The sequence below is a fragment of the Syzygium oleosum genome, unplaced genomic scaffold (assembly GCF_021117445.2).
Source record: "Syzygium oleosum isolate NSW1041296 unplaced genomic scaffold, Sole_v2.1 Sole_v2.02, whole genome shotgun sequence".
In the NCBI taxonomy this organism is placed as follows: Eukaryota; Viridiplantae; Streptophyta; class Magnoliopsida; order Myrtales; family Myrtaceae; genus Syzygium; species Syzygium oleosum.
In genome coordinates this window covers 11134867-11149532 of record NW_026607486.1, presented here as the reverse complement: position 1 = coordinate 11149532, position 14666 = coordinate 11134867, and the positions used below count along the sequence as shown (strand labels likewise).

At 39.3% G+C, this 14666-nt stretch overlaps 1 protein-coding gene across 1 annotated transcript; it reads left to right on the top strand.

Annotated features, from left to right (window-relative positions):
• The first annotated feature begins 9491 nt into the window (after nt 1-9491).
• On the top strand, nt 9492-14498 carry LOC115681557 (probable hexosyltransferase MUCI70). The gene is made up of 8 exons (XM_030605529.2): nt 9492-9623; nt 9723-9803; nt 9964-10143; nt 11365-11436; nt 11521-11720; nt 11974-12389; nt 13036-13220; nt 13718-14498. Coding segments are annotated over exons 1-8 (1509 nt in total). The 5' UTR covers nt 9492-9622; the 3' UTR covers nt 14092-14498.
• Nucleotides 14499-14666: the final 168 nt, after the last annotated feature.

The following is a 14666-nucleotide window of genomic DNA, read 5'->3' as shown; positions in this document are numbered from 1 at the left end:
AACTATCTTATACTATAAATTTTATATTTTTTACATATTTATGTATTTTAGTATCTTACGTATATTGGTATAGTTTACTATTTAATGAAATTTTATTAGAGAACGATGGAAGAGGAAAAAATAATTAAAAAATAAGCAAATACAAATGAAGTAGGCAAGAGTGTTGTGAAATTTCTTACCATCTCAATTTGTGCAATTTTTAAGTTCATTTACAATGATATATTGTTTATACTAAACAATGGACATTATAGGATGTGAAAATATCCGATTTTATTATTACAATTCACCAAACATCGTATATGATATAACAAAATATCTGGATTTCATATTTTCTAATCTTAGCTAGAAATCCAGATGACCACACGTAGCTTTTGGGTATAAATCAGGCTCTCAATTTCACTCCCAGAATCGGATCGCCGAACACGCACACGCCTCTCGATTAAAAGAGTGTTGAGTTTGATTCAACATTTGAGAAAAAATCTCTGAGTAAATTATAAAGAATTTGAGCCTGAAGTGATTTCATGAAAAGTAAAAACTGTTCGATAAACTCTACTTCAAATTAAAAATTAAAACACTTAAAATTGGTCATACCAAACTCTACTTCAAAAAGCGCTTCGAGAGAAAAGCCATTTTGGTGGAAACATAATTAAAAGGTAATTTAATTAAAAACCAGGCGTAACCGACGGTGAGCAGGACGTACCGGGGCACCTCTGGCTCGGCGAAGTACCTCAGCGTAATTAATTTGGAGGAGTGCCACGTAAGTAATCCACCTTTTTTCTCCTATTTTAAATATATATTGATAATAAAAAATTAGTAAGATTTGCAACCTTCTCCTCTTTTTATTTTTATTTTTTTCTATACGTGACATGTATCCACCTAATTAGTTGTTGTCACAAAAAAAAATATATATATATATATATATAAAGAGTGTCGGACGCGTGTGTCTGACATTGACACAGAGGCCCCCGAAGAGTATCCGTGTTACCTAGCTTAATCTTAAAAAACAACAGTCTAATGGGTTGATTTTACAGAGTCAAACAAGCCCAAACCTAAACATGGAAAACGATGGCCCCCGCGTTACTCATATTGAAAACTTTTCGAGCTTGCGTTCTTACAAAAGCCAGACCCGTAAGAAAAGGGCAAAAGCTAACAAAATCCTGAACTACGTTTACTGGGGGACACGTTTAACCTAAACTTTTTTTTTCGTGACACTAGAAATCCCAATGAGTGACACATTTACCCTCCTGTCAAATTAAAAACATGCTTACATGAACGCCAGAAGGCAAACGGTGTTGATCTGGCGCCCCACGTGACTAAAGTGACAGTAAAGGGATGCTAAGATGCCAGGGAAAACGAAGACAAGACGTGTGCTAGGTATGCTATCCCACACATAAACGGCTCTTCGGGCCTTTATAAAAAAGGGACTGCCTTTTAGCTTTATAGTAGCAGCAGAATTCTGATGTTGAAAATTCATTTAACGAAACCTTGACGGAAGGTAAATATGTCACATGGGTACAAATTTTGGGTTTTTTTATGTCACGAGAAAAAGTTTAGAGTAAACGTGTCACATGGGGCATAGTGTTTGGGGTTTTTGATGTCACAAATTTTTTTTAGGGTAAACGTATCGCAATGAGCATAATTTGAGATTTTTTGTAGATTTTTTCCCGTAAGAAAAACGAGCACACACAAAACTCAAATTCTCTATTCCCGACATCGAATCGGATCATCTTCCCCATCCTTTCCTCGTGGGGTCGAGAGTTCTCGTGAATAAACTTTTCGCAGCATGCTTAATAGTAGTAGCTCTGTGACTTTTCCACAAGGAACAAGATCCCCCATCCCTTCCCTCAACCTCCGCCATAGTTTTCTCGTGCATGTCTTTGGACTTCTGAGCTTATGGGGGTCCGGTTGGATCTTCTTATTGCTCTTTTGATTGAGCCTTCCATGGAGATGCGGGGCCCGGGTGACCGGACTTCGAGGTCCGGGCGACCAATTACTAGCGTGGAGTACGTGCCCGATCCTTCTCTGACCACGGTTCGGGCGACCGGAGTTACTTGTGCGAGCGCCCCCGATGGTGATAGGGATTGAAAAATTAGCCATTTAACGGCTAATTAAGCTTGATGAGTATAATATGTCGCTCTCTAGATTGTTCGAAGTTGGAACATGAACTAGACCCAATCTCTTACTTACTCTAGCTCTTATTGACGACATTGCAATCATATTGCTGATCAAAAAATCATTGTATTAGAGCGAGCGATACTTAAGGGAGAGCTCTATCGCCACATCGAGAGCGTATGGAGAGTTGGACTCCAAAAGCTCGATCCCAACCGTGGCAATCAAGCTTCGATTAGTGAATTGGGCAAGACCCGTGGATAGATTCGGGGAATGGAGTAGGCACTGATTGAGGTCGAACCACTATAAAATTGGCTAGCCATTCCTCTCTTGCTTTTTATCTCTTTTCCTTAGCCCGTGCCTTGCGCGAGCATGTCTGTTTGCATATTCTAAATTCGGTTAGTCACCCGATAAAATTAGACGTGACGTAACAAAGAAACGGGATTTATTCGGTAATATATATATTTTTCTACAGGAATATCATACTTCATGGAGCCTAAGAATAATATGTGGCGGAAAAAGAAGTTATAATGTTATGTTCGTAGCAAAACATAAATAAAAAGAGAACGATTTTAGCGTTGAATTATGGAAGCTATATTTTAAATAAGTCTATTCAAACAGTAGACCATAAAACCAAAAAAACTTACAAATGCTTTATGTTTCAAATAAGTTGCAATTTAATTCTTTTTTAGATTAGATATTTCATTGCAAATTTGATATAAATATCAACTGCTTTGGTACTTTTTATAAAACCATAATACTTTATGGCTTGAGTGACTATCATGTGATTCGATATCAATTATAGAGAAAGAAATTACAGAAATCATCTTCGAGTTTGCCTTTCAAGTACTTTCCTCGTATTTAAAATCTACGATTATCATCCTCACTTTTTACAATACAAACATAACCGTAAATACCGAGCCGCTATCTTTCTTATTCTTTTTCTTGCCATCACCCTTTGGCAATTTCTCTCTATTCCTTACTATTTTGACTTCATTTTTTTTTTAATATTAGTCTTTTTATTATTGATTTTTATTTTTTAAATTTAATATTGCGTTTATTTGGCTCCTCCTAGCCAAGTGTTGCCTGCGAGAAAAGTTAAAGAAAAAAACTTACCACATGGTTTTGCATCCAAGAAGAATAGATGGAGCTAATGAAATGACTGGCATGGAGGATAATGACAAGTTTCATGATTTAAATGCACAAATTAAAAATAATAATAGGACTTAAGTATGGGATCAACGTAAATTTTAGAGCTTCTGCTGCGATTGTCCTTATCTCTTAAAACTAAATCTCTTGTTTTCACCCAACTATATTTGTATTACTAGCATTTTCTCTTTATCTTTTAATAGGAGGAAATTGATTTAGCATTTCTTTTGTTAATGAGAACGGTGGGAAGGGATGATTAGCTTCGGCAACCCCTCAAGGATAACCATACAAGTTTCACAAGCGATCGCAATATTCGATTTGAGTTATAACTATAGCATATCTTTTAATGAGCTTCTCGTTTACTTTTCTTCGCTCGTTTAGATATACATGAAAGGGAACTAGGTTTGATTGGTTAATTGTCTAAAATAATTTGTCTTAGTTGTGCTTAAAATCAAAGTAGGGGACAAATTTAGAAATTCTCGACATTTTGTATGTTCGATGACACTTACGTTCCAATTTTTATTTAACTCGAAATCTTTCAAAATACTCAAACATCAACATACTAAATTAAGCGTTGCTTTCATAATTTTTCGAAGCTTAAATTTTATTTTTATTTCCTAATTGAGAAAGTCACGACTTACGAGTACCAGCAAAGAAATTTGTTGATAAGTGGAGTCTTTTGGGAAGATGAAAAGTTTGTTTCGAGGAGAACGTTTTCGGAAAAACATTTTTCTTATTTTTTGTTGTGTGGTTCGCAGTTTAGTGAATTTGATATATGTCTTGTGTAGTCGAAGATTCGCCATCAGCTTGTCTCAATGTCTGTATGCAAGGGACTTTGCGCCCTGATCCCCAGCGCCCGCGCTCGGGTTCATCGAGGTCGAGCCCAAGCTCCCGACACTCGCACCTGAGTCCATCGAGGTTGGGCCAAAATCCCGATGTTTGTGCTTGATGCCTTGGTACCTAGGCCCAGGTCCACAAAAGGCCTAGCGAGGCATCCCGATACCCGAGCTCATATCCCAAACATCCAGGCCTGGGTCCATAAAGGCCGAGCGAGGCATTCCGATACCCGATCTTGGATCCCAAACATCTGAGCCCAGGTCCACAATGGTCGTGCTCGGGACCTAGGTGCCTGATCCCGGCACCAGGGTTTGGGTCCATTGAGGCTGAACTCGAGACTCTAGTGCCCATACCTGATTCTCGTGCTGCCAATATACAAGTTATTAGTATATGTTTTTTGGGATTTGATTTTCTATATTAAACGACAGAAAGAACATTTTCAGGTTTCGGCCAAATATGGAAAAGAACATTTTTAGTCCTTTAATGGTTCTGGAATCGTGGTCGGAGGAGGCAACGATCTGGCCAATTTAGGGTTTTGGGGTTCGAGATTGATCTGTGAATGGTGGTGAGTGAGTGCTTTGATGCTGAAAAGATTTTGGGGGCTTGGCTTGGCTTGGCTTGGCATTGGTTCTCCGGCGATGTGTGCAGAGATCGACGGAGAACTCGGCTGCGAATCTGCTGGAGTAAAGGCGAAGAAGCAAAGCCTGCGAAAACTGAAGCGACGTCGTTTCGCGTCGGGAAGAGGGAGGATGGAATGATGATGTGAGGAAGAGATTTTGTGGTGGGGACCGGAACGGTGGTTGGCTCGGGTGAGCGGACGGTCCGGGGGTTAGGGAAGGAGACCCGCTCGATCGCTCCGGTCCGGTCCTGTCCGGTTTCAGGTCGGGTAGGCGAGAACTCGGAAGTCGAAACCGATCGAGACGGGTTTTTGTTCGGTTCGATTTGTGGTTCGGCATTGGGGCAGTCGGTTCTGACCGTACGAGTCATAAACTCATTTCTTAATCTATCGTGAATTTAAAATGGTAAAATCCAAAAAAATTTAAGTGTTAAATAGATACACGACTTAATCTTAACCTACGTCTAGGGGTGTCAACAAAACCCGCGCCGGCCTGGCCTGACCCGCGCCGGCCTTGTCCGGCCCTAAAATTTGGGGTATCTTGGGATTAGGCTTTAATCTTCTTCGAATATGGCCCTAAAATTTGGGGTATCATTAGGATTGGGGTAGGGTCGGGCCGACCCATTAACACTCTGGGCCGACCCATCTCCCTCTCTCAATCACTAATCGCCATCGCCATCGCCATCGGACGCTCTCGAGCCTCGCCTCGCCTCGCCTCGCCTCGCCTCGTCTGATCTCGTCTCTAGGGCTGTCAAAAGAACCCAACTAAACACGGACCGACCCGAAACAACCCGGCTCGACCCGAAAATTTTCGGCCTTTTCAGGTTGAGCCTTAGTTTGTTTCGGGTAACATGAAAAAAAGACTGGGTATTGTTATGAATCTGTTGGGCTTGTTTTATACCCGAGCCCAAACACAGAAACAATAGTAAACCCTAACCTTAGGGCGCGCATGGAATCCATTCTGGAATAGAAATTCTGCTCCAGAATGCATTCCGGAACAGAAATGCGTTTGTTAAAAAATTTCCGGAATGCATTCTGGAGCAATTTTTGGATTTTGGAATAAAAATGCGTTTGTTAAAAATACTTGATTCCAGAATGCATTTTTGATTCCAGAATGAGTTTTGGGCAAGAAAAAAAGAAACTACTTTTTGTAGCTTCTCTCTTCCAGAATGCATTCTCCTATTTTCTCTCTTTTTCTCACTAATTTTTTTTTTTCAGAAAATGCATAAAAATTGAAAAATTCCAGAAAAATTCATAAAAAATTCCAGAAAATAAAAAAAAAGTCAGATTTTGAGAAAATAGGAAATTTGGTGAATTTTTTTCAAAAAATATAAAAAAATCAAAAATTTCAAAATTTCACAAAATAGCTTAGAATACCTTTGGGCACCCACTTTGAGTGAAATTTAATTTTTTTGATATGCCCAAAAAAATCAAAAAATCAAAAATTTCAAAACTTCACAAAATGGCTCAGAATACCTTTGGGCACCCACTTTGAGTGAAATTTAATTTTTTTGAGGTGTCCAAAAAAATCAAAAGATCAAAAATTTCAAAACTTCACAAAATGGCTTACAATAACTTTGGGCACCCACTTTGAGTGAAATTTATTTTTTTTGAGGTGCCCAAAAAAATAAAAAATAAAAATAGATTTCTGTTCCAGAAATCAATTTCTGGAGCAGAATTAGTCATGTTTTATCAAACAGATTTTTCCTCCAAAAATCAATTTCTGGCAAGAATTTGATTTCTGGAGCAGAATGGTTACCATTCGCGCCCAACCACCGTACAGTAGAAGGACGAACACAGTGCGCCTTCTTCTTCCATCGGCGATAACACAATTAAGAATCGTAGTCTCCTTTCCTCCTCTCGCTCCCACGGTCCTCCAGTAGGCCTAAGGCGTCTTTGAATTGCCGAACACGCAAAGGTGACCGTCACGATGAATCTCATGACGGAGGCTTCACGATGATGATGGGGGGATCGATTTGGGACGAACTAGTTTTGGGAGCCGGGATGAAGCGACGTCTTCAGATCCATGGAAGCAAAATGAAAAATGAGGGTTAAGAGTCGAATCCTCTGGTTAAGAAGGTTCTGGCTCTCAGCACTCGGAAGAATTACCCTTGTTCCGACGTCGATCCTCAGGCGAGACTCATCGACCTTCAGAGCGCTAACGTCGTCCATCATTCTGAGACAAAAAAAAAGAAAAAACGTTCCTCCATCATGCTCACCTTCGCATTCGCTTTTGCTTCGCTGCTGATGATCCACTACAAAAGGATGGACTTTGCGGCAAGAATTTGCCGATGGTCTTCCATCGTTGCCATTGCTGCAGTTTTAGTGTTGTTCTTGTCCAGCTCGGCTTTCCATCAATGGTGAGGCACGAATTCTGGCAAGTTCCTAAGAGGTGACAACGGTATGGCACCGTTCCCCCCCGAGAGTTTGATCCTGGGCAAAAGAAAATTGTATTCTTTTGAACTTACTGGTACTGAATGACGAAGTTATGGCAAATGGCGTGGATTGATCGAATGAATGCCGTGTTTTTCTCCTGAAACAAGAACCCGACCCGACAGGATTGTTGAGGTTATGTTTTGTTCGGGTCGGGTCAGTTCCGGGTCAAGCATACATGTGAAGTGTTTCGGGTCGGGTCAGACATTCTGAAAACCTCCCCGGCCCGACCCATTGACACCCCCAGTGGGCATGGTGGTGTTCACGCTGAGGTACTTTGCCGGGCCGGAGGTGCCTCGGTACGTTCTGTTCACCGTCGGTTACGCCTAATTTTAATTAAATTACTTTTTAAATTATGTTTCCATCAAAATTGCTTTTCTCTCAAAGCACTTTTGAAGTGGAGTTTTGGTATGACCAATTTTAAGTGTTTTAATTTTAAATTTGAAGTAGAGTTTATCGAACAACAATTTTTTACTTTTTCATGAAAACACTTTAGGCTAAAATTCTTTATATATTTACTCAAAGATTTTTCCTCAAATGTTGAATCAAACTCAACGCTCTTTTTAATCGAGAGGTGTGTGCGCATTCGGCAATCCTATTTTGGGAGTGAAATTGAGAGCCTAATTTATACCCAAAAAGCTACGTGTGGTCATCTGGATTTCTAGCTAAGATTATAAAATATGAAATCCAGGTATTTTGCTATATCATATATACTGTTCGGTGAATTGCAATAATAAAATCGGATAATTTCACATCCTATAATGTCCATTGTTTAGTATAAACAGTATATCAATGTAAATGAACTTAAAAATTGCACAGATTGAGATGGTAAGAAACTTCACAACACTGTTGCCTACTTCATTTGTATTTGCTTATTTTTTTAATTATTTTTTCCTCTCTTTTTTTATTTCTTTTTACCTCTTCCATTGTTCTCTAATAAAATTTCATTAAATAGTAAACTATACCAATATACCTAAAATACTAAAATACATAAATATGTAAAAAATATAAAATTTATAGTATAAGATAGTTCGAATATAAATAAAAATAGGAATAAATAAAAATGAATTTTTTTTATTTTGAATTTTTTATATTAGATTTCAAATATTATTTATATTCAATTACTGTTTTAATTTTATTAATTTAAGAAGTTTGTGATTTGAGAAAAATAACTTCCATATTAAGAATATTAAAAATCATATCTACCTTTATACCTTCTCTTTCATGGGATAATTTTATTCGGGTTATATTCCTATCATATCTGGAGCAGACACCAAACTTATGATATGATATCCTGAATTTTATCATGTTTACCAAACATAACCAAAGTGTAAAATCGAGAATAGGCTAGTTGGTTAAAGGTTGGTCTCCATTCTAATTGAAATTTTTTTATTTGAAAGTAGTAATGGAAAAGAATCCATTGATTATAGATAGATTAGAAATAAATTCAGTCAGCAGAAACAATAAAATTAATCATTCTTCATTAGTTAATTAATTTTAAAGAGTGATCGAATTTTAGCATTTTTCTTCTCCTTCTAATCCATCTAGAATTCAACCCCAAAAAAATCCATCTAGATTCGAGTCAAATTTAAATTTAGTCATAGAATTGCCTAATAATCGTGAAAACCAGCTTGATTGATCTCGTCCATGGTAAACCCATCAAACGGGCGGGTCAGGTCGGGTTTATGTCGGATCCAAAATGGTTTGACCAAAATTAATCAATTTTCATGTAATACAAATCTAGTGACCCATTCCCGACGAAACCCATGTTATTAAAACACTTCCATATTTAATTTAATTTATGAAAACTCATATCCAAATTGAGGTAAGAGCACGAAGTGAGCGAACGCAAGATCAAGTGAAAAGAAGTTCTAGATCTATTTAACACTCGTAATTTTTGAGTTTTATCATTCTAAATCAATTTATGATCCATTTACTAAATATAACTAAATCATATAACAATCAAAACCATCAAATATGGATTAAAAAATAAATTTTATGATTTATTATGATAGGTCTAATCCACCGGCAGAAACCGATTATTCCAATGTTGAACGATAAACCGAACCAAACAAAAACCCTCTCGATCTGTTTTGACATTTTCAGTCCTCACGTACCCGACTCGAAACCGGACCGGACCGATCGAGCCGGTTTCCTTCCCTACCCTGGACCGTTGGTCACCCGAGCCGGGCCCCACGTTTCGGTCCCCGCGAAATCTCTTCCTCACATCATCATTCCATCCTCCCTCTTCCCGGCGCGAAACGACATCGCTTCAGTTTTCGCAGGCTTTGCTCCTTCGCCTTACTCCAGCAGATTCGCAGCCGAGTTCTCCGTCGATCCCCGCACGCATCGCCGCGATTCGCGCCGCGCCGCGCCGCCGATCGATTCGCGCGTACGTAGCTGCCGGATCGGAGCTCCGGCGCCGTTCCCGCCTCGGGAATGGCGGCTGTTTCTCGGAGCACCTGAGTCCCGTGACGGAGTGAGTGCGGTTCCTCGCGATTTTGTTCCCGTTCCGTTTCGATTTTTTTTTGTGCGGGTGTTCCGAGTTGAATGACGAGCTCGAGTCTGTGTGGATCAGTGGAGGCGGAGGGCCTGCGGTCCGTTTCGCTGCGGGCGAATCGCCGGGGCGACCGCGGGAATCAGAACGCCTCGGCTAAAGGTGAGCGCGAATTGCTTTTGCTCTGAAGCGACATATGGGATGGGATGCGGTTTGTATTTAGTTTTCGAAGTGGAGATGAGTTTCTGGCAGTTTTGGGAGATGTTGTTGCGTGTTTGATGAGGAGAATTCCGAGCAAGTTGTGATTTTGTTGAGTTTGCAGATGGGGAAGGAGGGTTTTATTCTCCGGGGAGATTGGGGCGCGAGTATCCGGTGAAGGCCATGTTCAGGGTGGGCTTCGTTCGGCTGGTTCTGGTGGCGGGCGTCGTCTGGATGCTGCTCATCCTCAGTGTGTTGCTGTTCCATGTATGGTCTTGTCAATCTTCAGTTGCTTTCTTATCAGGTGCTTCTGCAACTCCTCTTGTTCTTGTTGTTGGATGCTTTTAGCATTGGCTTGTATGCCGTGTTTTTGAATATGACATCATATGCTGTGCATACACCACTGTCGATGATTTGCCAGCTACCCATTTGCCTTGGAAAAAATCACATGGAATTTGGAGATATGTGTTACCTTCTTTTGTTTACATTTTGGAAAATACACATAGCTTGTAGAATTTAACTTTGATGGATATCACATTTGAAGTGTCTTTATATCTGTCCCCCATTGGTTTTGGGGCAATTGCACTAGCAGTTTGTTATTTCCTTTGATCTCTAGTCAGCTGTTGCGCTATGGAGACAGAAAACTTAGTTTTTCCAAAATTCCATTCATGCACTGGCATCATCATGTAGGACAGCAAGTCCCACAACAAAAGGATAAACCTTTAGGTGTAATGCCCAAAGCTTCCTATTCATCACACCAAGGGTTTTACAAGCATCACACCTAAGAGGAGAATGGCATCATATAATCCCAAAGCAAAGAACTGCCGTATTTAAATAATTAACTCTATTTAAATAAAATAAAAGAATCACAACGACATTTATAGACTTTCTAATTCTTCTTTTAGCTGAAATAGGAATCCTCTAAATGAGAAATAACATAGTACAGGGACACATAATATCCAACTTAACCTAAAAAGGAAATATAATGAATCCAAATAAGAATCGAGTCCTAAATGATATAAGACTGCCAATTTCTCCGTGAGAAAAATCCTAATCCCTTAGGAGTCTTATTTGATTTGTGAAGTCCATCTTCAACAAAACTTGGTAGACACGTCAATATGTGATCAGATACCATCTTACAAAATTTCATTGGCTGGGTAATATCACCATTAAGATTTGGCTTGTTTCCTCATAAATTGTCCTGGCTTTATCACAAATTGATTTTCAAGCTTGTTATTTCTTTTTTGGTTTAAAAAATAGGTACATGATTGATCTATTTGATTTGGATAGTTAGACATATTTATAGTTAATGTGAATAGGTTTGCTTGTGTGATTGGTATTGCTGATGGCGACATCAGGCAGCACAGTGTGATTGGCATGAGCTGTAATTAGGCAAACTTGATATTTTAGAGTTGTAACCGGATAAGCACGCACTGTGATTTATATACATTGCTTTTCACCAGCATGCAACACTTTCTTCATTTGAGGTCTCTAATGACAAGTGAGCTATTTGGTTGATATGCAGCTATTTGCAATCGAGAGAGCAGGGTATATCTCATTTTAGACACGATGGGCATAGTACCGAAACCACAGCATCGTAAGATAGTAGAAATACTTTCAAATTGAAGTATTTGTCTCTATTTAGGCTCCAAATTTAATATCAGATGTGCTTATTAATCAGGATGTCCAATACCCCTTGCCAGCAATACTAATAGAGTCACTATACCAAGTGGACGAACGCCAGACAAATTTGTTGCGAATCTGCACTATGTTATGGAGGATGAACAAATCAACAATGCATCGAAGTCACCTCCACTTTTTGGAGGACATGAAACTTGGTCCCAGAGAGAAGAAAGCTTTAAGCTAAATTCCACAATGAAGGTAAATTTGTAAATCTGTTAATTGAATTTTTATGGCAGGAAGTGGTTTATTCTTGCACAATAGGGTGGAGGATGACTAATATTGGTTGGGACAAAATTTTTGTATCGCATAGTCTCTTCTATTTACATGTTTTTTTTTTAATCTAAATTTGATGCTGTTTGGCCCTTTCCTCCCTCTTTCCACAGTCCATTATTGCTTTTTATGCAGTTTAGACTATGACCTTCTTGTGGTCTCAACATTGTGTGCTCTTTAGGTGCATTGTGGCTTCATCCGTAATGCTGGTGCTGAGATGGATCCTGTTGACATCAAATATGTGAAGAAGTGCAGATTTGTGGTTGCATCTGGCATTTTTGATGGATATGACACACCACACCAGCCATCAAATATAAGTGATCGGTCCAAAAAGCTCTTTTGTTTTCTCATGGTGGTGGATGAGGAATCTCTTGCTTTCATCAAGAACAACGTTACTGTAAGGAAGGATGATGATGGGGGACAATGGGTGGGAATTTGGCGTCTTGTGCTTCTGAAGAATTCACCCTATGATGAACCCAGAAGAAATGGAAAGGTTCCTAAGATTTTGACCCACAGATTGTTCCCTCAAACGCAGTACAGCATCTGGATTGATGGTAAAATGGAGCTGATGGTCGACCCATTGCTAATGCTTGAAAGGTATTATTCTTATCTATTTGTTTTGACTTCAATTGAGGAGAAAAATGTCATTGGATTGTATGTTAGGATCATGTTAACGAGGATGATCATGTTCACAAGTGTCCTGTGGGTCTTTGGTAAGCATACTTAATAGTTGGAATGAGTTTTGGGTTTCCTTAGCGGAGGCAGTCAAGTTCAATTTCAAAGCATTGATTACACATATGGAATAATATAAGTCAATGCATTAGAAGTGCTTCTGGAGTACCCATTAAGAAAATCTTATATAGCACGCATACATTCTCATTATCATCATGGCTTTAATCAAGTACCCAGTTTTTTTCTCTAGCAACCATTCACATTCTTCCTTTTTTTGGCCATCTTCAAATCTACCTTATTAAAGTAGTAAAAGTAGGCCTAGAATGAAGGTTTGACCAATATTAAAGACTCACAGAAGGTAGTTCTTCAGTGGGGGCTCTGTGGGACTATTTATTAGTTTAGCAAGACTAGGTGCACGCACATTCGGGAGCGTCAATATGATGGGCCTTACTAAACATTATGAATGAGTTAGCATAATGCATTATTGTATTAGTTTTGGAAACAGATACACTTTTTTGGCTAATCCATGTGAAGTCATACTTGAGTATGATTCATCTTTTTATATCTGCAGATATTTATGGAGGGGGAAGCATACCTTTGCAATTGCCCAGCACAAGCATCATCACAGCATATATGAGGAGGCTGATGCAAATAAGCGCAGGAAGCGATATGCTCGGCCTCTTATTGATCTTCATATGAAAATCTACAAATATGAGGGGATGCAATCATGGACTCCTGAAAAGGGGAACCCAAGTGGTAAGAAGTAAAGCGGAGTCTTTATTTCAAAACACGATCGTCTCTCTGGTTTCTTCAGTGAATTTCACATGTTTAATTCTGTTTCTGCAGTAAAATTATTTTTTGAAAAGAAACTGATTTAGCTGAATCTTCAGGCACAGTAAGATTGATGGATGGCGTTAGGTGGCGAAGTCTTTCTATCTTTCTATTTGACAGATTGTCATGTGTCATACATAAACTTTGCTTTTACTTGCTGTGAAAAGGAGATGTCTATGGTAATCGCCTTTTCTATGGAAGAGTTTTGGAAGTGGCAATGTTTCTTTTTGTTTTGATGGTATTACTTTCGTCTTTAAGAGGCTCCTAAAATGTGTCCACACTATTAAAGAAACTATCGAGAGTCAGAGGACCGATAGCACTTAAATGTTACTTTGTAGAAATCCTTGTTGTTTAATGGGGATGAAACTCCATTTTGGTCGCTCTTCTGCAATTACATCTCCACACTTGGTATTTTAATGCAGATGTTCCGGAGGGAGCCATTATCATACGTGAGCATACTGCAATCAACAATCTGTTTTCCTGCTTGTGGTTCAATGAAGTCGATCTATTCACACCTAGAGACCAACTCAGTTTTGGGTATGTCGTCTACAGATTGGGAGGCGCTTTCAAGTTCTTTATGTTTCCAAATTGTGAATACAACTCGATATTTGTGCTACATCCACACACTCGGGAACACTCTTCTAAGATCGAATGGGTGAAAAGTTTGAGCGAGTTTGAGGGAAAAGGTAGCATTTTGAAAGAGAATCGAGGAGGGTTAGGCCTGTGGACGCCTTATCCTGGGAACTTGAATGAAGTTGTACTACCACCTGTTGCAAGAACTTCAAAAGCGGGCTGAAACTCTATTCCATCCATTTGGCTTGTGTTTGTGTTCCAAGGAGAACCTCTATGGATTACACTTTGGGTACGCTACATCCTTAGTTGGAGAGGACTTGGGCCACTGAAAGGAACTGCAAATTATTTAAAGGAGAAACAGGAGAACTGCTAGAGAGCAGAGCATTTTAATGATGACCAGATACTGGTAAATCCTTGCCAACTAAATTGCGGAGAGGAACAACCAAGAAGCTTGCTGCTAGTGCGCACGCGAGGATTGGTTCTAGTGAAAGAGGCTATACAAAGTTCTTATTCGAAGTGCTCCTTTATGGCTGGTGTTGCTGATTTCTGTATTATTCGCTAAAGCTGAATCGAATGGTAAAGTTTTGCCGTTGCTACTGCGATGATGTCCAAAGGGTCGTTGATGCTGAATTTGTTGATGCAACTTTTACACACATCGAAGAGTAATGGGGACATTTTACACTCATTAGGCTTCTAAATGTATTTCATTTCACGGACACTTTTCTTGATGGGAATTTTCTGCGCTGTTCTGCAACTTCATTTGGAGCTTCTGTAGCTTGGTCCAGGTGGTATTCTCGC